This window comes from Wolffia australiana, chromosome 13 (assembly GCF_029677425.1).
Source record: "Wolffia australiana isolate 7733 chromosome 13, ASM2967742v1".
Lineage (NCBI taxonomy): Eukaryota > Viridiplantae > Streptophyta > Magnoliopsida > Alismatales > Araceae > Wolffia > Wolffia australiana.
The window spans coordinates 6,305,692-6,329,091 of record NC_135847.1 but is presented as its reverse complement, the minus strand read 5'-3'; the positions used below and the strand labels follow the sequence as shown (position 1 = coordinate 6,329,091).

At 42.5% G+C, this 23,400-nt stretch overlaps 1 protein-coding gene across 2 annotated transcripts in view; it reads right to left on the bottom strand.

The window, feature by feature from the left end:
• The window catches only part of LOC144711518 (spatacsin carboxy-terminus protein), a 61,492-nt gene extending 46,087 nt beyond the window's left edge, over positions 1 to 15,405 (bottom strand). For both annotated transcript variants that reach the window (XM_078585542.1, XM_078585543.1), the window contains exons 1-4: positions 15,168 to 15,405; positions 14,669 to 14,839; positions 12,467 to 14,587; positions 6,329 to 6,404 (exon numbers count right to left, since the gene is read on the bottom strand). In XM_078585542.1, coding sequence (XP_078441668.1) covers positions 6,329 to 6,404; positions 12,467 to 14,587; positions 14,669 to 14,837 — 2,366 coding nt within the window. In that variant the 5' untranslated portion in view covers positions 14,838 to 14,839; positions 15,168 to 15,405. The remainder of the gene's footprint in view (positions 1 to 6,328; positions 6,405 to 12,466; positions 14,588 to 14,668; positions 14,840 to 15,167) is intronic.
• Between the last annotated feature and the right edge of the window lie 7,995 nt (positions 15,406 to 23,400).

The following is a 23,400-nucleotide window of genomic DNA, read 5'->3' as shown; positions in this document are numbered from 1 at the left end:
GGCACCTTCGGCATCAAGCTTTTCATGGAGTGCAAGAGTTGTTGGAGGACAGGGCTGCATTCAGCCGAGGCATATAACCGGGGTTGTTGGTCTCGAGGGTTTGAGACGAAGATGTGGAGCATCCCACTTGAAATACTGTCTAGAGCAGATTCCATATTGTAAGTGACACATTTCAGAAAACTAAACGAAAAGTGCTGGGGGAGCGGCGTGGGTCGCCATTCGGACGGAGGAGCGTCAGGGGTGGCGTCGGGGGCCCTAGCCGGAGCGGGAGCGGCATCAGATGGCGGAGCGTCGGGAATAGAAGGCGGGCCGTCGGGAACCCTAACCGGAGCGGGAGCGGCGTCAGTCGGCATTGGATGGAGCGCTGGGGTTGGCGTCGGGAGCCTAACAGGAGCAGGAGCGGCGTCGGACGGTGGAACATTGGGAGCTCTAACCGGAGCAGGAGCAGAGTCGGACGGCGCCGGGAGCGGAACCCTGGGAGAGGGATCGGAGCAGAGTCGGACACTGTCGGGAACCCTAGCAGATTGGGAGCAGATGGCCTCGGGAACCCTAGCCGGTTGGGGGGTGGCGTCGGGAGCGCTGAGAGCGGAGCAGGGCGGCACCAGGGTTGGCACCAGGGTCGAGTGCTAGGGGCAGCAGCAAAATCAGCAGGACAGGGACACCTGATTGACATGTGGCTCACCAAGAGATCATCAACACTGAGGTACATTTCTCCTTACACTATTTATAGTTAATTCGTGTTAGTATCTTGTTGGGAGCGGTCTTGGCTGGAGTTTGGGGGCGGGGTCGGTAACCATAGCCGCTGGGCTTGGGAACGGAATCAGTCGGAGTTGGGAACTGAGTCGGCCAGAGCCCAGTTTGCAGCGGGACTCAAACCGCCGGAGTCAATATCCTGTTAGCAGAACCAACACGGTTTGAGCTGCGAGAAGCTTAAGCAGAACAGCAGTGGTCGTCAATTAGTGACGGCTTAGGTGTTAACTGAAGGAAGTCAATCAGTCAGCGCTCCCGATTCCAGGGAGTGGGGCACGGCAGGTGTTAGCAGCAGCAAAACATCCCTGTTGAAACGTCCAGAGTCCGGTTGTAGATTGTTGAAGCGGGAGCGTGGAAACAACTGTGGACTCCGGTTTTTTTTTTCAAACCCATGGAGTTTTAAATGACCCAATCCTAGGGTGAGACAAGAATCGTCAAGTAGACCAAAGGGGAAGGCAAACTCAGGACACGGTCAAGGATTGAGCGACTATCCAGCGGTGGGAAAGGGAAGTGAGCCAGAATCCTCACAATTTTGAGGTTGCCTGCTAGGGAAAGTAGTCAGCGGTTCTCCGAATCTAACGGAGATTAAACATGATCTTTGGCAACGATTTCCTGCAACGAAGAGCGTACAAATCTGGAATCTAGATGGAGTGCAGTGGTGTCAGGTTCTTCCTGAAGATGGAGCTAGGGAGGAAGGTAAAAGAACCCTCATAGTAGAAGCACAGGGACTACCGATGGGGTACCGAACATGGGAGTGGATGGAACCCATTGTGCAGACAGTTGGACGTCTACTGTCTATCATTTCAACAGGTATAGTCTCTGGGGACCCAAACATTGTTTTGAAGGAAGTAGCAGCCACTGCATCAATTCAGCTGGCAGGACACATTTGGCTCAAAAGCCCACACCGCAACTTTATGATCAGGTTGAGGGAGTGGCTCCCCCAGGCAGCGCCGAGCGTCACGGGAAGCCCGGCGGCTCAATACGGAGACAAACGGCGTCTGCTCTTAGAGGTAAGCAAGTGGAGCAGGAGAGGAGATACAGCTCACTGCTTTCGCTCAAACAAAGACCCCTATCTGCAGCACAAGAGAAGGTATCGCAGGTGGAGTACTCAGGGGAGCAATCATCCACCAATAAGTTAGACAAAGGCAAAGGGCAGGATGGAACAAAGACAGGAAGCCAATCAGAAAAGTCAGCCCAGATAGAAAATGGGTCCTGTAGTGGCGCCCACATGGGTCTGAGCGCCCAGGAGCGTAGTGACCAGGCGTTACCAGCGACGCCCCTGTCAACGGAAGAAGGAAGCGTTCAGCCAATGCTGACAGGGGCGACACCATCCGGGATCAGTTCACTGATAAGGGCAGGCGAGGACAAGATGTCGCAATAGATACAGAGTAAGATGGATGAGGAGGCAGCGGAGGAAAACCAGTCTCGTGCAGATCAAAAGGGGCTCCCCATCCAACCTAGAAGGCGATTAGGGGCACCGCAGAGGTTGCGTAGACTCTCCATAGGAGATATAAAACGCTACAAAGGTTTGGTTTACAAAAGAGGAAAGCTCTTCTTACGGGACGATGCAGGGGGACGAGCTTGGATTAAGGTGGGGAAGAGTGGAAAACTCTCACTTGTGGAAATAGAAAAGGAGAGGGCAAACGCTATCACCACAGGAATTATGGCTGGAGAGGAGGGGATGAGGATCACACACCAGCACACGAGTGGAGAGGCAGAGCTTGGAAGATGGATCAAAGCGTAAAGACACGATACAGGGAGTGATTCATGCGGAGAAGGAGGTGAGCGACCCAGTCATGGCCCAGAGGGCATGCGATTTGGCCATAGATGCAGAGTTGCGTAAGAGGTTAACGCAGTGGGGGGGACACAGAGACCAAGAATGAATTGCATTTCATGGAATGTACGTAGGCGCCGAGATGCTCGTAGGCGTAGCGTAGTGGGACGATATTTTAGAGAATGGAGCACCACAGTGGTATGTCTGCAAGAAACCATTAAGGAAGGAATAGTGGAGACACGAGAATGGCGTACGGTGGGGGGGGTGGGGGGGGATACTTTGACCGGTTCATAGCAGTGAAAGCTGTCGAGCGATCCAGGGGCCAGGTAATTGCATGGAACGAGACAGTTCTATCAAAAGAGGCTGAATGGTTGGGTCAATTTGTGGCAGGAGTGAGGCTACGACAACACAGTGATGGATATGAACGGGTTGTAATTTCAGTGTATGGCCCCGTATCCAACGCCCAACGAGCTTCCCTATGGAGGGAACTATGCGAGGTGATAGCCACGTTTGCAGGACTCCCATTATTACTTGGAGGAGACTTCAACATGACGTTGCGGACAGGGGACCGTCCTAACGGTCGTGGTGGCCTAGACCAGGGATCAGATGAGTTTCAAACGTTCATATCAGAGGCGGGTCTTCAGGAAATGGACCCTCAAAATTGTATCTACACATAGCGCAGCACAAAATCCCCTAATGCACGCTCGTGATTAGACAGATTCCTCTGTTCCGTGGAATTGTTGGAGCGATTTCCCCTGGCAAATGTCATCGCACTGCCACGTCCTCTGTCCGATCACACACCAATTAAGTGGCAGAGCCAAGAAGGTCGAGGCCGATCAACATACTTCAAGATGGATCGCTAATGGTTGCAAGAGGAGGGATTCAAAAGTGAAGTGAAAGAATGGTGGGCCTCTCAAGTCATACCGGGGTCAGCCACATTTAGATTGGCATCGAAATTGGAGGGGCTCCGAGCACATTTGCTAGTCACTCGGAAGAGGATTTGTATGGAGAGAAACAAACGTCGCTCGGCGGCGGCATTGGAGGGGATCAAACACCTCGATAGCCAGGAGGACACAAGGCCCTTAACCGAAGAGGAGGCGCACCAGAGAGCATATTATAGAGAAACTATCTCAGCGGGGGATCTTAAAGTTGAGATGGACTTGAGACAACGATCCCGACAGCTGTGGCTGAAGGAAGGGGATGCAATAACACGGTTCTTCCATCTTGCAGCAAACGGAAGGAGGCCTTCAACCAAATTCTGAAATTACAAGTGGGACCCCAGGAAATTTCTGGTTCAAAGGCAATAGGGACCGCACTAGCCGAACGGGACCTCTTAGCAAATGGAAATGGGGCAGTAGCAGTGCCACCAAAGTGAATGAGAGCCAGGAACTGATGAGACCTTTCACAGTGGAGGAAGTGAAAATAGCCATCAAGGGGCTAAATGGAGAAGGTGCACCAGGTCCAGATGGATTCCCGGTCTTCTTTTTTAGCGAATTTTGGGATATGCTCCAAGCAGACGTTATGGGCACGTTGCCAGAATTTTGCCATGGCAATTATGGCATGGAGCGCCTAAATAGATCACATATTTTCTTATTAGCCAAATGCCAAGGGGCTTCTCGAATGGGCGATTTTCGTCCAATAGCATTCTCAAACTCCATCTATCTCATCTTGGCCAAAGTATTGGTGAATCGACTCCGGCAAGTGATCTGTGATTTGGTCGGACCTTTTCAATCTGCATTCATCCCGGGGGGACGGTTGATCAATAGTGCAGTAGTTGCAGGGGAAATCATAGCAGCTTGGCAGAGAGAGAGCAGGAAAGGCTTCATATGGAAAGTTGACTTCGCTAAGGCATACGACACACTTGATTCGGACTTCTTATGGACTTCGATGAGACAGCGGAACTTTGAGGGAATGGATACATTGGGTGAGAAGGTGTGTGACGTCACATTCGTTCTCGGTCCTCGTGAATGGTAAACCAGAAGGAGGTTGGATCCAACCTCAAAAAGGGGTTAGACAAGGTTGCCCATTGGCCCTGCTCTTGTTTGTCCTTGCAGTGGATGCCCTGGCCATCTGCACGGTAAAGATATGTGCACGGTGCAAGCTAAAGGGTTTTCAATCAGCAAGCTTCCCAACGGGTATACCGATACTTCAGTATGCAGATGACACTGTGGAGGAAGCCCGAAATCTGTCAACACTGTTAGACCTCTTCACGGACTTCTCCGGCTTACAGATCAACCGCTCCAAATCCGCGTTTGTAGGATTGGGCCTTAGACCGGAGGAGGAGGTCCAATGCTCAAAAGCTCTGGGGACTCCCATTGGAACACTTCCAATGCGTTATCTAGGTTTACCCTGAAGAGGGGGCGGCTAAACGCTACTGATTGGTCCCCGACGATCGAGAAGGTGGAGAAGCGACCCAAGGGTTGGCAGAGTCGGGTATTATCATGAGTAGGACGGCTGATTTTGGTAAGATTGGTCTTATCGGCAATACCAATATTCTACCTTTCAGTCTTCAAGTTGCCTAAGGGGATTGCATGTCGGTTAGGAGCTCTGATGAGGCGATTCTTGTGGAACGGGCCTGGATCGGCAGTGGTGTCATGGGAGGTGGTGTGTAGGCCAGTTGAATATGGCGGGCTGGGGATACCCCATCTGCGATCCATGAATATAGCACTGTAAACTAAATGGGTGGCCCAGATTATGGGCCCAGAGGAGGGCATGGTCACAAAAGTGCTACGAGATATTTACGGCACGCATTTGAGTTAGGATCTGCGATCGAGGCCAATCAGAGGGGCTTCTGGCTTTTGGCAGAGATTGGGCCAGATTTCCAGCAAAGCCAAGGGTTTTTTTTGCCCAAATTAGGAGATGGAGCGTATTTTTGCTATTCGTTGGATGACTGATCCACAGGAGGCCCGATGAAGGAAATTTCCCCCAGACTATTCGCATTGACTAGGAACCCACAAGCCTCGGTAAGACACTGTTGGGACGGTACATGGAACCCACGCTTGCAGGATGCACTGTCTGAACAGAGAGTGTAAGATCTCAGAAAATAGTGGACCTAAGGCCTGCGTGTGGGAAAAGGGACAATTGGGTATGGAGGGGAGCTCAGTGGTCAGTTCGAGAGGCGTATAAGCAGATCCGTTGGAGTACGACAGAAGGTACAGACTTTATACACACATGTAGATGCCTATACAAACAAAAGGAAACGTTGAATTTTTGGTTGGCTGCTTATTAGGCGTCGAGTCATGACACGTACTCTTCAAAGGCGCATGATCCCAGACACGCAATCGTGTGTCCCATGTGCGGCCTTGGAGAGGAAGATTGTTCTCACCCGTTTTTTGAGTGTCCTTTTGTGCAGGCCATTTGGAGAGGACAGCAGCTGAGAGGGGTGGACGCAACATCAGATGAGGCATGCTGGAAGTCCCTTAGGAGGAGGGCAGGTAGCGGACAGTCGAGCTGGGGAATGGTTCTTGCGGTACTTTGGACACTGTGGCTTCACCGCAACGTGGTGGTATTTAAGGGGAAGGCTGCATCGCTGGAATCGGTGCTACATGATGTAGGGAAATGTATATCCTACTGGTTCAGTAGGACATAATGGCGGGAAAAGGGACCCGGTGGGCCGGGCATGTACTTTGTCACGATCATATATTTTAATAATATTTCTGGGTTGACCACCGAATTCCGGGTGGACTTCCCTCTTTTAATTCAAAAAAAGTAAGCGACACATTTCAATTTTTGAATTCTTACCATTATTATATCACTATTATGAAGGCCTCAAATAACCAAAATTGATAAAAAATGATGCCTCACCTTCCGATTTGCTCATATCTCAGAAAGTGCAATCCGAGTTCCATCTGGCGCATTCTAGAAATTTTCAAATAAAATCCTGCAATGATAATTAAAATTTTCAATGCTCACAAGGGAAATTAAAAAGAAAAGTGGAAAGAGGCTTCATCATAACATTACATCAGACAAGTCAGCAGAGTAGTATTTTCAAATTCGCTGGAAATTAAAACAATCAACTGTTTTTCATTTATAAGCTATGAAATTAAGTATGATGTCAACCAGTCTTTTTCAAAAGAAACAAGAGAAAGTTGAAAAATAAAAGAATGAGCTATAACATCTTATGCAACCTTTCAAACGCTAAAAACCTTCCCGAGAGAAATGGCTCAGAAAACAAGATGAGGACAGAAACTAAAATAAGTCTAACTTATTGCATAAAAAATGAATCAAGTCAGTTCAATGAGACAATAAAAATAAAAGAAAAGTATCTTATACAATCTTTACTAGAACATATCTGAGAATACTTGCGAGAAAAAGGGAGCACCTGAAGTCATGTACACGTTGGGTCGCACGTGGGGCACCTCTTTAAATACTCACCAGCACCAGACACAGGGGCAGACAATGTTTTTCAAGATTCGGGAAGTGGATTGCGGTTTGGACACCAGAGGCCAGAGCTGCCAGAGCCAGCTCTGCCAGATGAGGAGTCTGCCAGGATGCATGTCGTCTGTATTTTTATCTTTTTTCTCCATTAGTTCATGGATAATTGAGGAGTACTTATCTATCTCACTAGCTTATGTCCATAATGTGAAATGTTTGTTCTCTGTTATTTAACAAAGAAAACAAGCTTGTCAGTCCAAGTGAACTTTCTGGGGAGAATTCTGTCCCTATGTTCAAACCGTCTCCAGGGGCACTACAGTACCTCAACTGCAGCATCAAGGCATATTTGGCCATCATGGCCGGAAGAAAACCCATCTCAAGTGTCCAAAGGTGGTAATAACATCAGGAGATAAAGCATCTATGGCTGCTTCACCACCAATAATATCATTTCAATGCTTTAAAACTGATTTTTTTAAAAACTGATGTTTCCTGATGTATGTCGAAGATTGAATGCTGACAACCTTGCTTGTTCTTTATGCTCTCTGTCTCGATGCAAGCCCGCGGTTTATCCATTAGTAAAATCTTCTTCTGGAAAAAAATTTGAATTTTCACATAGTGATGTCTGGGGCCTGCCTTGTTTCAGGATCTCCACAGTTTTTTATGGTTTTTTAATTCTCATCAATAATGTACATCATTTTAGTTGGATTTATCTAATGAAGAATAAATCAGAGGTTCCAAAAGTCATCCATAAGTTTATTGACATAATTCATCACCACTTTAATACACTGATTAAATTGTTTCACACAGATAATGGGAAGGAATATATTAACTCGATCTAGGAATCATCCATGAATCATAATGTCATTTTCTTTTCATGGATCCCAAGGGTGGATGTCTCCTCAAATGAGGCCTTCTAGAGCTCTTTCAGGGGATGCGGGTCCAAGAGAGACAGAAATCGGAAAGACCACGATGCTGTGGGAGATACGGCTACATTGTAATGAGGTAGTTTTTTACAGGACAGAGCTATTCATGACATGTAGGTAGTGTTCGCCCGTCCCGATACCGACATCGGTATCGAGATGGATGTTGTACTGGATATTGGAAATTACATTTCCGATATCTGTTTTTACCAATGTCTGGATATCGGATAACGATATCGGATATCGGTTGCTACAGTACAGATATCCGATATCGGGATCTGTCTCGATGTTGTCATCCACCTCCGTCTCTCGGGAAGGATGATGATATCGGATATTGGAGTTGGATACCGGGATTTGATATCCAACATCGAATGCTTGTGTAAAAATACATTTTATTCGTCATAGCTGACACGTGCAAGGGTTTGGAGTGGAGATCCGTGGGCCCGCAGGTACGCAGAGAGCTTTCTAAGTTTAATATTAAACTCTGAATCCTATTGTCCCATATGGAAGAAAATAAAAATTTTGAGGTGTATAAATTAAACGAGGTGTTAGTATAGTAAAAACATTTGGCGTTGTTTACGTAAATCATCTGAAATCAGGGTCATATTGGATACCGGATATCGATATCTGGATACTGGTTCCAATATCCGGATATAGAAATCTGATATCCAGTATCCGATATCAGCCTCGTCTTTACCCATTCGATATTCATCCAGATATCCATTTACACAAGCCAGACGAAATTTGTCCGATATCTGATATCCAATGCAGACACCGTCCCGATTTTTTCACGGACGGATATCGGATGGGCATTCACTACGTGTAGAGTCTGAATGAAGGGGGACATTCTGGTCCTCTCGTGTATTTAACGTCCCAAAATTGAAGGAGCCTCGGGTTGATCAGCGTACTTGGGTGATCTTCCCTTCTTCAAAAAATAACTTCTGTGTTGTCCTCCCAGCAAAATTCAGAAGCTGAACCAAGATATACTTGTTCTCAGTAACAAAGATCAGTCCAAAGCATTGATTCTACAAAGGTAATTTACCAATATTTCATGGGAAGAACGTTCACGCATAGTTGAATTCAGTCAACTGCTTTTTTGTTTTAATCCGATTTCAGACACAGAGAAACTTCATCTTGTGTCAGTGCACCTGGAAGAACTGTTACGAGCCTGGCCTTTACACAATAATAACCCCGCTTGGATAGAGAATTCCAAAAAAAGTCGAAATTATAGTGTCAACCAATACTCAATGTGATAGGATTCCCAGCCCACGTGGGGGCATTATCGCCATTTTATGTTGTTGCCCTTCTCTCTATGTTGCCTTTAAATAGCTCAGCCCTCCTTAGAGGAGGGCAGACTGAATGTTGATGCTTAAGTGATTAGTGATTAGTGGTTTCTCTTCCTCTCTCGTCTCTCCTACATCTACGCTCCGTCTCCCTCAACGGTCCCCGTCCTTGTGACCGACTCTTCCTCACCTCATCTCCAGGCGGCTCGTCCCCGGCCGGTCCCTACCTCCTCCGCTCAGCCCATCCTCTACCATTCCCATTTCATCTCTCTAACCCCGGGAATTCCCTTCTCGTCTCACACTCTTCCACCTTCAGATACGGACCTAGACCAAGGTCCCTATCACAATGCAAAAGTATTCTGAAAACTCAAGGATTGCCCATAGGAGTGTGATCTGCAAATATTTCTAAAATTAGTAAACACTCCAACAACACTAACACATCTGAGAGGTCAAGGAGATAGCAATATCCTCTCAAGCGAGATATAGGTAAGAGAAATGAGGGGGGATGAGATCCAATGATAGCTAAGGGCTAGCCTCGAACAGAACTCTATTGTTGACAAGTTGGAGTATGCTACGAATCTTCCCCGTGTATACAAGAAACGAGCAAGAAAGGCGTAACAAACTTTGGGCGGGAAAGACGCCCATATAAATAAAGGCATTAAAGCAGAAGGGAGGGGGAGGAAAAAGACTGGAAGTGCTGGCGAGAGATACTCCACCAGAGGCGGGGAGGGAGCCGATGCGGCCGAAGTCCCCTTCTACCTATTCTCTTCTTTTCTAATCTTCTTGATCTTCCTGGATCTTGAGAGTATTGTAATTATTTTGGAAGACATTGGTCACTATTCAAGCTACACGTTCTTTGGTTTCTGGACTACATTGTTGAGATTCGTAACAGAGTATCTCCAATTCCCCCCAACTGCCCCAATCTTGGAAGATGACGAATGGTCCCATCAACAGCTCCATCTTTTATTTATCGCTAGCAGCTCCTACCAATTATATGTGAAGACGACACATGCAGGACACGATAAAACATGAGAAATGACAGCATCTCCTCTTTGGTTCATGATAGGTATGACTCACCTGAGAACAGTGATCAACCTGGTTTTTTTTTTAAGAAGAAAAGGGAAGATCACCTGAGAAAGGTGATCAACCCAAATATAATGGTATATATCTACGTGGCAAGTACATGACTGACAAACTTGGTCACTTCACTGTCCTTCAACCCCGGCCCCCAAACAGTAGGAGACGCAATTCACACATCATGCAGAACAGTAATTATCGAGAACCCTTCTCTTAAACACGATATTGTTACGGTGCAACCATATTGGCAAAAGTACCGAGAGGATCCTTCTCTACCCAATCATTCTGTGCACGCGTCTACCTGGAGCGAGCTCTTACATGCCTCATCGGATGTCGCATCTTCCCCAAGGGGATGCTGCGAGCTCCAAATTGGGCGTGCCAATGGACATTCAAAAAACAGATGAAAGGAGTCTTCATCTCCTTCTGTGCGAATGGGACATACAGCCGGCGTCTGGTAAGAGGTGATCGCGTAGGACTAGTATGATCAGTTATCATCTAAGGAGCAGCAAGCCAAAAGATCCGTATTGTTACCGGGACCTTCTGCAACCATAGCCAACAACTAGTATCATGGATTCCTCCTTTGTCATATCCCCTCTGATCCTTTTGTAAGCCTCTCAAATGGAAAATGATGTGCTGCGACACATCCATCCGTCCCATGCTCTTTTTGTGGGCCGCAGGAGTAAGATCGATTGTTGCATGTGCAGTAAATCTTCTACCCCCTGGTACCACAATGCACCCTCATCCTTCCATCTGGCATCACAATAATCGCACCAAGGCCTGAGGATTCTGTGCTATCACAAAAAGGTGGGGAAAAGCTTCTCACAACTTGCCCATCGCCGACCACTCATCTTTCCAATATCACAATAGAGCACCATCCCCTAGTTTGGGCACAAAAAAATGATGAATTTGCGTAAATATTTGTCTCAAGCCCTACCAGAATGGGGATGCCCCTCTGATTAGGTTGCACCGCTGCTCCCAACACAACTCCAGGATGTAACTGTCTCTCAAAGATTTCATGATCATATCCTCCTCCGATCCCATGATCCTGCCCACCACTTTGCCAGAAATGTCGTATTCATGTTTTGTGGATGCAGTACCCCAGCTCCTCCTTGCTCCAACAATCGGCAAACCATCTCCCTTGATACAGAATCCGGTTTGCTATTAATCCTAAGCAAGGGCCTTTCTAGAAGAAGCGTCTCATCAAGGACTCCAGGCGGCATCCAACCCTCTTAGGCAGCTTATTACAGACCAACATTAGACTCTTTTATTTTCACCAAGGAGCATTTTTTTTTGAACTATGACTTACATATAAACAGAATTTGGAATGTCAGTATGACTTGTTGTCTAAAACTCTTTGTCAAAGATTATTCTTTCTTCAGCAACATGTGCTGAGTTGGAACAACTTGTGTCATACGCGACTTGTCTAGTTTTGAAGAATTTCCTAATCACCCATCAGCTATTGAAGGACCCATCTAATTTTGAGTCGTCTATAATCCATGCATACAGTTATGCAGTAATGAGATTAAAGTTTTTTTTGACGAATATGAGATTGAAGTTATCTATACAAAGACTGACCAGAGCATTAAAAAGGATTAGATGTTGGATAAGTAAATTTGGAGTCATGATCTCTCGAGGACAAGTAGCTCAACTTTTTTGCAACATAGCAACATGTAGTCTGTAACGGAATTATGTAATGACAAGTGGACAAAAAAGAGGTCTCTGGGCAGTAAATGTAGCCAAAAAATGCCCAAAAGTGAAGAACTATTACCAAAAAGAGAAAGCAATAAATAACCAATACTACTTTTTTCTTAGACACGTTTTTATATTTTGATCCCAAGTTTTCCTGAATAATAAGTTTTCGATGTCTTTGTCCATGAAACGTGATAGTTTATGGAGTGGGGATGTTTCCAATGAAGTTCCTAATATGACACCAAGAGATCGAAAACATTTCATCCAAAAAGAATAGTGTTGTTATATTTCTAAGCAGGTTGTTTGAACATGATAAATTATCCCTTTTGAAGAATACATTAGATAACACTATGGTTTTTTAACCAACTTAACGGCCAATATTCAAATCAGATTAAATATAAGAGTTATGGAAGAAATTTAGGTTCCGATGGTTGAGTTCACGGCTAAGCACCAATAAAATTACCCAAGAAGATAGTGACCTTCTATCCAATAATTGTCAAAAACAATTTTTCATAGTGGAGAGAAAACATATAAATCTTAGGAAAAGTATACCATCAAAACATAGAAAAAAGGTATGTAAGAAAGTGTAACAGGCTCACCATTTTTTCTGCAAGTGGAGTCTGCTTGATTGGGTCCATCAAATTGAAGAGTTCTATCCAAAAACTCCACCCACGAAGGTTGGAGGGTATTTCTGCTGATGTCTCTGATATGTAAGGTACTTTCCTCGTATAAACAGGTTTTATTTGGATGGAAACGCTCCATTGATGTACTTATACTGGCACCTGATGATATTGAGTATGATGGAAGAATGACAAAGAAACCCTCACCTGTCACAATGTATACAAACCCTTCAAAACAACATCCAAGCGCCCCACGACCAAGTGTTCTTTCTTTCACAAAGGACGAACCCCACTCAGAAAGGAAGTTATCATCGTAGACTGACGGTGCTGTTTGGCAGCTAACATGCACAATTTTTGTTTCCCCTCTATTGGTCCTAGCTATATGTGTGATGCCAAATGGAGAAAAACATAAAACATCATCATTTGTATATCTTTCCAAAGGAATGAACACACTCCGAGTGGCTCCAGATTTTAAACGACCAGTATGAGAGTTCTTAACCTTGGCAAGATTAGAAAAACCACTATGATAAGTATCTGCTGGTTCCTCTGTAGAGTTTGTATTCATTCTCTTGTTTCTAGGTTCAACTTCAGATTTGCTATTTTTTGTTGAAAAGCTCCCGTCTGAATATTCTGGAAGTTTAAAAAACTGATCATACATTACTTCAGAAAATTCCTTCTGATGACTAATCTCACAAGAGGCAACCTTCCAGCTATCAAGCATACTCAGACCGAACTGCTGAAAAGGAGATATAATTCCTTGAAATGTGTCCTTCACGTCACCTAGGTCCTCCACTAAAAGTTCACTGATATCAAATACATAGATCACACCATCCACATCAATGGCAGCCAGATATGGAAAGTGTGAAGTAGAAACTAGTCTTTGAAAAACCCTACCAGGTTTCACACAGCTGTCCAAAAAAACTCTTTTAGCTGAAAGCATAACACCCCTCAGATCAGTTGTTGCATCACCTTCTTTTGCTTGAAAAGAATCATCCCTCAGAAATAAGGAAATTTTGTCCAGTGTGGAATTCCCTTTTACATACGTATAGCTGTTTCGTAGAACATCAATATGTGCAATTTTGTCACCACATTTGGCATCAAAAATGGATACTAGACCAGAGTCACTCAGACACATAACAAGTCCCTTACGAATTTGGAAGTCAACCCATTTGAGTGAATCACTCACATCTGAAAGAGACACTTGCGGATCCAGCATGCAAGTCCATTTTAGTCCCCAAAGTGAAACAGTGAGGATGATCACAATGGTCTTCGGAAGGTTAACATGTTCATCCGTAATGCAATCTGGGGTTTCTCGTGTTAATGACAAGCCAACATAACGGTCATTTGTGCAGGAAAAAATTTTGGAACATCGATAACTCCCATCATCATCTTTATATACAGATTCTGGAAGATGGCTTTCGGAGCCAGAGATGGTGGGCACACGGTCCCACTTAGAATCTTCAATGTTCAACTTTGATGTGCCCTCTGCAATGGAAGTGCTACATTTCAAAAGTTTCAGAATATTATAAAAAATGTTAAAGGACACAATATCTGCAGAACATGGTAGAGCCGAATTTTCCGGAAACCTGAAAACATAGTCACCAGACATTTGGCATCGATTCTGATCAATTAGGAAAGATCTCAACCAAGTTCTCGAATGAGGGCTATCAGTAATGGTGGGACTGCCATCTGAATCTGAAAATTGAATATGATCATCACCGTATGGTGTTCTGGTATTCGAATCCGTATAACAACCACAAGAATCTTTGAATGATGGACCCCACTCAGTCCACTTCCCATTAACAAATTCAGTTCTTGGTGAAGATTTAAAACTTTGACACCCTGTAATACGTTCCCGGAAAGCATGAACATGAATTTCATCACCACAAGATACAAAAAGGACATCCCTAAAGCTGGCACCTCCGACACAATTGAATGCATCACCACAATGATTCCAAGCTACAGATTGAGCATTGCAGAGAAAAACAGTCTTCTCAAGCTGAGTTATATTTCGTTCTGTCAATTGGTTTTGTCCCGTGCCCAAACATTGATGGTTGTTCTTGGTCGCGGCAGGTTCATGAACAACCTCAGAAGAAAACTCTGAAAAAGCGAATTGTAATAATAAAAAACCATTTCGGAAAGAATTTAGAAGCTGTAAGATAGGAAAGAATAGAAGAGCACCTCTCGGGAAAGAGACTAATAACGCTTCGGACTGGTGAGAGAGGAAAAGCAAAATATTCCGAGTAGGTGAGATTAGAAAACGATGAAAATCAGAAGTTTTATGAGGGAAATGTCTCCATTCTCTCAATTGCAACAGATGAGGCTCTTCAGAATCGAACAGATAGGACATACCTGCAAGTACAAAACAAGCATATATAGTTAAATTAGAAACAACACGAGGAGACGAGGATGGCAGGCTGTCCTTGGAATACTCTAGGAACTATCATAGCCAAAATATCTAGCTTCCACATAACAGCCGGCAAAATTCAGCATAGATCCCCACCACTAATTTCTCAATAAATAGCACGGCAACCTAAATCAACAAGGAAATGAAGAGGAACCAGAGGAAGATCGAATTCAATTGTTCCGCAAGCAGTTTTTGATCCGGAAAGGAAGTTTAAGAAACCAAATGATGTCATCAGTCCCTGAGAATCTACAGAAATGGTTTAAGGAAGCATACCGTTCCAAAGAAACTCAAGCAGAGCGGAGGGCAGGCCGAACGGATGAGGATTCAAACATAGCTGACCTCAATCTCTTCGGGCTAGAAATTTTGAAGCGATCGCCGATCAAAGGAAAAGTTGTGTTTCTGGATCGATCTCCAGAGAGTATCTCACTTAACCGTTTCAAAGAAACTAACAACGCGCGGACCGATGCTCGCATCCAGCCCCGATATCTTTCTTTCCTAGAGGTTCAGTTGTGTTCGCCCTCCCAAGCCCATTATCAGATGAATTAGATAATTGGAAAGGGCAATTCCAATTAGATAATGGCGGTTCCGGTATTATTATCGGTTATCTGCAAAGACTTTCATGCGGTCTTGGTTCGGTCAGATGTCGGTTTCTATTCGGTAAAACCTATAGTTTGATCATGAGTACGGAGCAACATCAATATCAAAGTTGAAAAATTATAGTCAGAAATTAGGTCAAATGGTTAATTAAGAGAGTGAAACAACCAGTTTTAGTAGGTAATTAAAGCACTTTATCAATTGATTCGCCACATAATCAAAGAATAATCAAGAAAGAGGTTTCTGTTTGAAAGTTTCAAAGGGAATGATTGGACCACCTAGAACCGAAGACCAGTCTCAGCTAGCATGTGGAGCGTGGGCTGAAGAAGCAACCCGGCCTTCACGTATTCGTCCTAGTCAACAGGCCCTGGAGCTTGACATTATCTTCATCGTGCGCTTATGACCTCTTTTTGTTTGTGTGTAGGGCCTATGTATTCGGCATCATATATTCGTGTAGCCAGGCCAACATGTTTGGGCCAATGTGTTGGCCTTCTCCTGCTAAGGGGGGGGTCGCACGACCCTTCATGTGGGCCTTTTCCTTGATTTTCTAAGGGGGAAGGCCCATACTCTTCCCCGATGTAAGGGGGAGGGGGTACCTGCGTTAGAGAGAAAAAGAGAGAATAAACAAAGAGAAAAGAGAGTGTTTTATTTATTTTTTTATTATTTTTACTTTTCAAATTATTTACAAAAATGACACTAATTATATGGGGTTCTCCTTAGTGAAACGGTGAAACCCTAGCTCATTCTCTGTCACCGCCACTACGCACTGCCGCACATGTCGTCCGCCCACATCCAACGCAGTGTCACCCGCACTGCGCCCAAGCTGCCCTTAGCGCTGCCCGCCCACGGCTACCTGCCTGCACCCGCCCCAAATGCCGCCCTCACGTGCCGCCGCATCGTCTTATAATGCGTCGCCTCCACGCCATCCTTGTGTTGCCGCGTCGCTCCTACACTGCCTGAGCTAGCGCTGGTATCGACTATGCTGCAACCACAGCACCCGCATCACTCAGTAATGCACGACACCAAGACGTTGTCGTCACGCCATGCCACTGCATCAACGCACCCCTATCGCGCCACCCTCACGCCATGACACTGCCGCACCATGCCACGACCACGTCGTGCCACCGCCGCCCATGTTGTGCTACTACCTACCAACCGTGCTCCGATACCTGTGCCATTATCAATGTGGTCGTTGTCAACTCTGCTCATGCCGCCCACGCTATTGATGAACGATGTCCACATCATCGACGGGTCGCTCGCCAGCTCCCATTACTGGTGACGCAGATGACATGGCCGCAGCTAATCTGGTACATACGCACCTATTCCCATTTATGCGTTCATTATTTCTTTTAGTACCTCATCTACGTGTCTCCACCGCTCGGGTTAGGGTTGGTAGAGATTGGAATAACATTCCGAGGGATAGAATTTCTATCGTTACTAACTTGGTTGCGACCATCGAGGGCGTGCGCAGTGGCAGCAGTAGTCGTGTTCACACTACTAGTCTTCAACCTGACGTCCGGTTCATTGGGAACCTAGTGGCATACCCAGGACTCCTTGTTGTGATTTATTGGTTGCCGATGTCTTTTGACGCTGAGTCTATACTTCTCATTGATTTTTCCACACTTCTCTTTCCCTCTTTCCATGTTGAGTCTATACTTCTCTTTCCCTCTCTTATTCTCCTTCTCTCCCTCTCTCCCTCTCGCACTCTCCCTCTTACCTGCTCTCTCTCACTCTCATTTGTTGGGTTCTAAAGGCCTAGATTTGGATGAACAGAACAAAACGATGCGCAGCGGAAGTCTTATTGCGAATCAAACGGCATCAACCAAAACATTGAAACGATGTACCTTTGCACGAATCTCTTTCGTGATTTCTTCGATCCCGGAGCGAGACGAGTCGAGCTGCTCAAGTGTGCAGCCTCTAGATGTATCCACGCGGTCCTCGGTGCGTTAGATCTCCTCCTTCTCGTTGACGAGCATCATTCTTTCTCCATTGGCGTCGTTACGTCATCCCGATCACATCAGGAATGGCGAGGGGTATGGGGAGAGGGGAGAAGAAGGGAAAGGCCCCTGAACAATTCTGGCCTGGGTGAATTTCGTTCAGGGCCTTCCCCTATTTATACTAAGTGGGTATTTTTCATAAAAACCCCAAAACTTAAGTATATCTTCCAACGCCCAAAAGACCATTTGTGTGTGACCCTCTAGGCCCATGTATCAGTCTAGTAAATGACTCTAGCGGCCCAATAACCTTTATTGGCCTTCCAAATCAATTAACTATATCAACATATAGATTAATTAATGTCGGATCGATTTAACCCAATCGATTTGTCGAGACTCCGACACGTGGGGTGCCAAGCTACACCTCGTGTCCTAGAAGATTCAAAGGAGTGTGTATCGACTCACTCATGGAACCTGTTCGTCATCGGTTACCGTGTATGTATAATCCCTCATCCACTTGACGCTCCTTGGATGACTTAGGGTATGGTCAACTGTCAAACCCTAATCGGTCATCCGAGTTAGTACTAATGCATTTGGAAATCATCGGAGAACTCTTCTCCGATATTTCACTGCCTTGGCCAAGGACTTCGTTGCATCGTCTTCCTTGAGTTGTCACCTCTTATACTGAGGGTGGACAGTCCCATCTTGACTACTCAATCACCTTCGTGTACTTCTTGATGCACCCGAACTAAGACAGTTTAGAATCCCATGATTAGAGACTCGTTGGCCATAGCCAAATTACAACCATCCATCCACAAGACGTCTTTGGTGTCTCAGGTCTAAGGACCACTTACACAACCGTGACGTGAATCAACCTGATTGACAGTTCGTTATAATACCATTCAGGGATTCGTACGGATCAATTCAGTGAACTCTTTCCATCAAAGAGCACCTACTATCTATCCTTAGTGTCTCCACACTAATGGCTATGGGACCGGCTATACTCATCATATGAGTGAGACTAGATAGTGCTATTCTATCCGGATACTTCGATGTCCTTCTCGCATATCCTTTGAATATGAATATTTAGAACACATGCTTAAAGACTAGTGATCTCCGTATTACGATCTCATCATAATTCAGTAAGTTTGATCATGTATTCATGGACTTCATGATAAGCATCACACGTGCACTATAGTCAATATGTTCTACCAATGAACATCAAACATGATGTGGAATGTATGATTGGCTTGCCGGCCACATATATTTCCATTAGGATGTGGATGATTGTGATTGGCTGGTGGTATTAAAAACACACAAGTGCATTTGATATGTATTTAAGTATTTATTTATTACTCTCTTATTTCTAGGAGGGGATATGTGGTGCCCCAAGAGTGGAGGCCCTAAATGAAGTTAAAATTTTGCCAGCCAATCAGCAGTCGATACGTGATTACGTGTAAGGAAAAGAATTAAATAAATAAATATCGATCCAAAGATGATGATTGGTCCAAATTCATTTATTAATAACTTATGATATTTAAGTCTGATTGAGGTGATTTTTTATGGACTTTCTCGTCTCTACCTCATCTTTCTATCTGAATGGTTGAATCATTTTATATCAAGCCTACATTGATGGCTAAAAAATCATTAATAATTGGGAATAAATGGTAATTTTTATGATGTAACCTATGTATAAAAGAAGAATTTTGAGGTGAGGATATCATTCTGGAACGGACGCATTCAGAGCTACAAGACAGAGAGGAGCTACATCCTGGATCAACCCTATTTGGTACTTTTTACTTCATTGTATTTGAATTTTAGTGTAATTTAGATTGTGTTAGTGAAATTTTGGTCCGCATTTTTAAATCGCTTGGCTTGAGTGGCATGTACAAGCCCTTACTAGGATTGGAAGGAGATATAACTAATTTGATCTAGCTATTCCACTTGCACATTAAGAAAAAATTTAGAAAAAAAGATTTAATTTCTGGATAAGATTAGATTAAGTTTATGAAATAGTAGTAATTTACTTTGGAGACTCTGTTCCCCTAAACCCAAATCAAAACTAATTTTTCTTCTTAATCCCTATATTTTACTATTTTGATCCTTTTTATTGGATCAAAGAAGTCAATTTAGAGGTCATTAATTCTTACATTCTTCCTATCTCTTCTACCCTCCTTTCTAAATTCTTAATCTAATTATGGTGAGTTTATCTTCATTGAAGGAAAAATTAACTCTAATTAGGGTTAAATTATTCAAGTAGATCAATAATTGGATTGCCTTATAATAAGCCTAAAATTGATGTGTAATTACGTCGTTGTTTAGGCTTTTAGACTTATGCAATAAAATTTATAATAACCCTTAATCACTAAATACTGTGTATAGAGCAAGAAAGGGGTCAAACCACAGGAGGCACTAAGTAAGATATTTTATCCGATTTTAAATAATTTAATTCAAGAATGAATTACTTTTGCACTTAATAGACTTTAATTATGTTCATAATTAATCAAAATTAAGTTGAAACTTAATTTTGATTTTAACATTTTTGGTCAAGACACTCAAGATAGAATAATTTTATTTTTAAGATCAGATTATTTCAGATCATTAATTTCCCAATTATGATAAAATTTTACGACAATTTTTATTTATTAAATTTGGGAATTAATAATCAAGAAAGGGATTTTGATATTGTACTTCAAGATGGATGAATGTTTAAATAAAATTTTATATTTAGGTTTTTTATATATTGAGTTAAATTTACAAACAATCAATTTATAAATCTAGTTAGAGAAAGCTGATGAATTAATTAAGAGAAAGAAAGTAGAACAATTTGGGGAAAAAGTAAAATTTGACCCTGATCTAAAAATCTAAAAATGCAGAATCGATTCAAATCAATGTAGAACGAAAGATTAAAAACCAGATCTTGAATCAAAATCAAAGTGCAATGCTAATTTCATTTCAAAACAATTTCAAGGGCATGTACATTTTGCCCATGCCATGGCGTTTAAGAATCTTCCTAGAAGAAGTTAAAAATACAAATTACAAACTTACAACTTTGAATGATGAGTCAGGGTCTGTTGACTTCCAAATTTACAAACAAAGCAACTCATGTGTCCTTCGTGGCCAAATTCTTGGGGAGAGCATCAAAATGTGAATTTTGGCTTCTTCCCGACGTCTATTTAAAAATCCAACCATAGGGATCGCAGAGTGGAAAAAGACAAACATGCCCTCAAAATTTCTGCTCAATCGGATGGGTAGATCTCAAAATATTGTCATTACTAGAGATTAATCCTAGCCATTAGATCATTCTATTATTTTTATAAAAATGGATTTTTCTTATTGGTTGACACGTGTTTGAGCGCTTCCACAGGCCCAATCATTGAAAAAATGATGCTCCATTTAAATGGTTAAGAAGACGCCATGTCACCCTCATTAGCCCCCTTTTGAATAAAAATAATAACAATAAAGAGGTAAGCTTACCACAATCTTTTAATACACGTAATGTCGATTTCCGCGTGCATTCAATACACGTGGCGAATTGACTGCACATGTATTAAAAAATGAATCCATTTTATTTATATAAATGCACGTGTGTCTGTTGCCTCATGGAATCAATGCACACGGCTAATCGACTGCACGTACGAGGAATGTTTGTATGTCATAAATGCACGCGACTAATTGACTGCACATACGAGGAATGTTTGTACGTCATAAATTAATAAGAAGAAAAAAAACGTACCTTTTCCACGCCAACCACACCACTCCTTTTGAAACAATCATTCATTCATTATGGCATCGTGCATTGCGATGCCATAATGAGCCAATACTGCTCTCTCTCTCTCTCTCTCTCTCTTATTTTAAAAAAAAATATGCATCCACTTATTCGCCCATATTTCGGGTGAATGACGTGGATGCTACGTGATATACATTTAAATATACTATAACATGTTTCTAAAATGCCAAATAAATAAAATATGTATTCTTTTATTTCATAAACTAATTTCTTGGTTAAATATTAGTCATAAAATTATAAAAAAATATGGAAAAATTCCACAAAATTAGTAAAACCCTAACCAGCCTTTTGCCATGTATTCTAAGCCCTGTAAAAAAAATTTATTCAATGTAAAGATGCCAAATACCATGTAAAAAATACTAAAAATTCAAAACAATAATAAAATCAACACGTAAATTATTTATCTCCATTTATATATGATAACATGCAAATATGGCCATTAAAACACATAAATGTAATGTAATATTCATCAATTAAACATGATAATTTGCAAGTTATCACGTTACTAGCTTCCCTTGGATGATACCCATACTTATCGCTATACATCTTAAGTTAGGTTTTAGAAAATTTATTGTGTAAGCTAAAATCAACTATAATAAGGGATTCTAAAATTGCATAATTCACACCCCTAATTTTTGGCCTATCAGTAACTGTTACTGTTAGATCGATCCTGTCTATATTCAATCCTGACTATTAGATTTAATCCTACCTATGTGTAATCCTATATTGAATCCTGACCGTCTAATCTCTTAACGAGTATATGGGTGTGTGTTCATTTATTACTAGCTAATCTTAAATTTAAGTCCTATTGGGACACACCTATGCCTGGCAAGCACAACTGCGGGGCAAGGATGTTTAGCTTGGAGAGCAGTTACTCAAAGCACATCTGTCTTAGAGGCTTTGTCAATGCATCAACACTACTTCCCTACTTACAAACTGTATTTGATTATTATTGCTGGTAACTTGGTCCGTGACGAAATGAAAGTCAATTTCCACATGCTTCATTCTTGCATGGAAGCATAGGTTTGCTGCAAAATATGTTTCTCTGATATTATCACACGACAATGTTGGTGATGTATTCAGGTTGATGCAGATATCTTTTAGAAGATATTGAATCCAAAGAATTTCAAATGCACACTTGTCTTGAGCTTTCTATTAGGCTTCTGTACTTGATTTGGCCTCTGTATTTTATTTCTTAGAACTCCAGGAGACAAGATTAGTCCCAAGGTAAATAAGTGGATCTTTTTATCATTTTTGTCTCCTGCCCGATCTGCATCTATGTAAGCATTAATATATATTTTTAAGTATTTATGAAAAAGTAAACCACACCATATGCTCCCTTTCAAGTGTTGGAGTAAATGTTTTAAACATTGCCAATCATAATTAGAAGGAGCATGCACTTTCTGGAACGCTTTATTAACTCCAAAAGTGATGTCTCATATTGTCACAGTTAAATGTTTAAGTGACCCGAAAGTATTCCTCTAGACAGAAGCATCTTCAAAAATGTCAGGAAACAATCAAAAATTTCAAAAAATGCCCGACACCAGGGTGTGGAAATAGACTTACAAATTTCTATGTTCGATTTCTTCAAAACTCAAGCTGTATATTTAGCTTGAGACAAAATAAAACCATTTTTGTGTTTAAAAAATTCAATTCCTAGGAAATAGTAAGCAGGACATATATCTTTAATCCCAAATTTTGAATGTAAATGACTTGCAAGATTCTTAATGTCAGAAGCATTTGGAGAAATTATTAAAATATGATCCACACATACTTAAATAAAAATTAGACTTTGTAGAAATATAAAAAATAAATTCATATCAGTTTTTGACGCAGAAAATCCAAGTTCTAAAAACAGAAAAGTTAATTTTGAAAACCATGCTCTCGGAGGTTTGTAAAACCTTAAATTGACTTTTTTGGAAGACAAACATGATTTGAGAAGTTTTGTCTTTAAATCCTAGTGGTTGCTCCATGAATATCTCCACGCAAAAATTGGAAGAAACATCCTGCTGATCGATAATTTCCAATATTCTGTGCTTAGTTCAAGTAATTAGCACACTTTTGTCCATTCAAAGGGAGGAAGATAGGGCATTTATAACAGACTTACATGTTAATTAACATTCTAAGTCAAGTTTCTGTTATGTTATGAGTTATGCAATTTATTTAAGCTTGTAATAATTCTATTTAA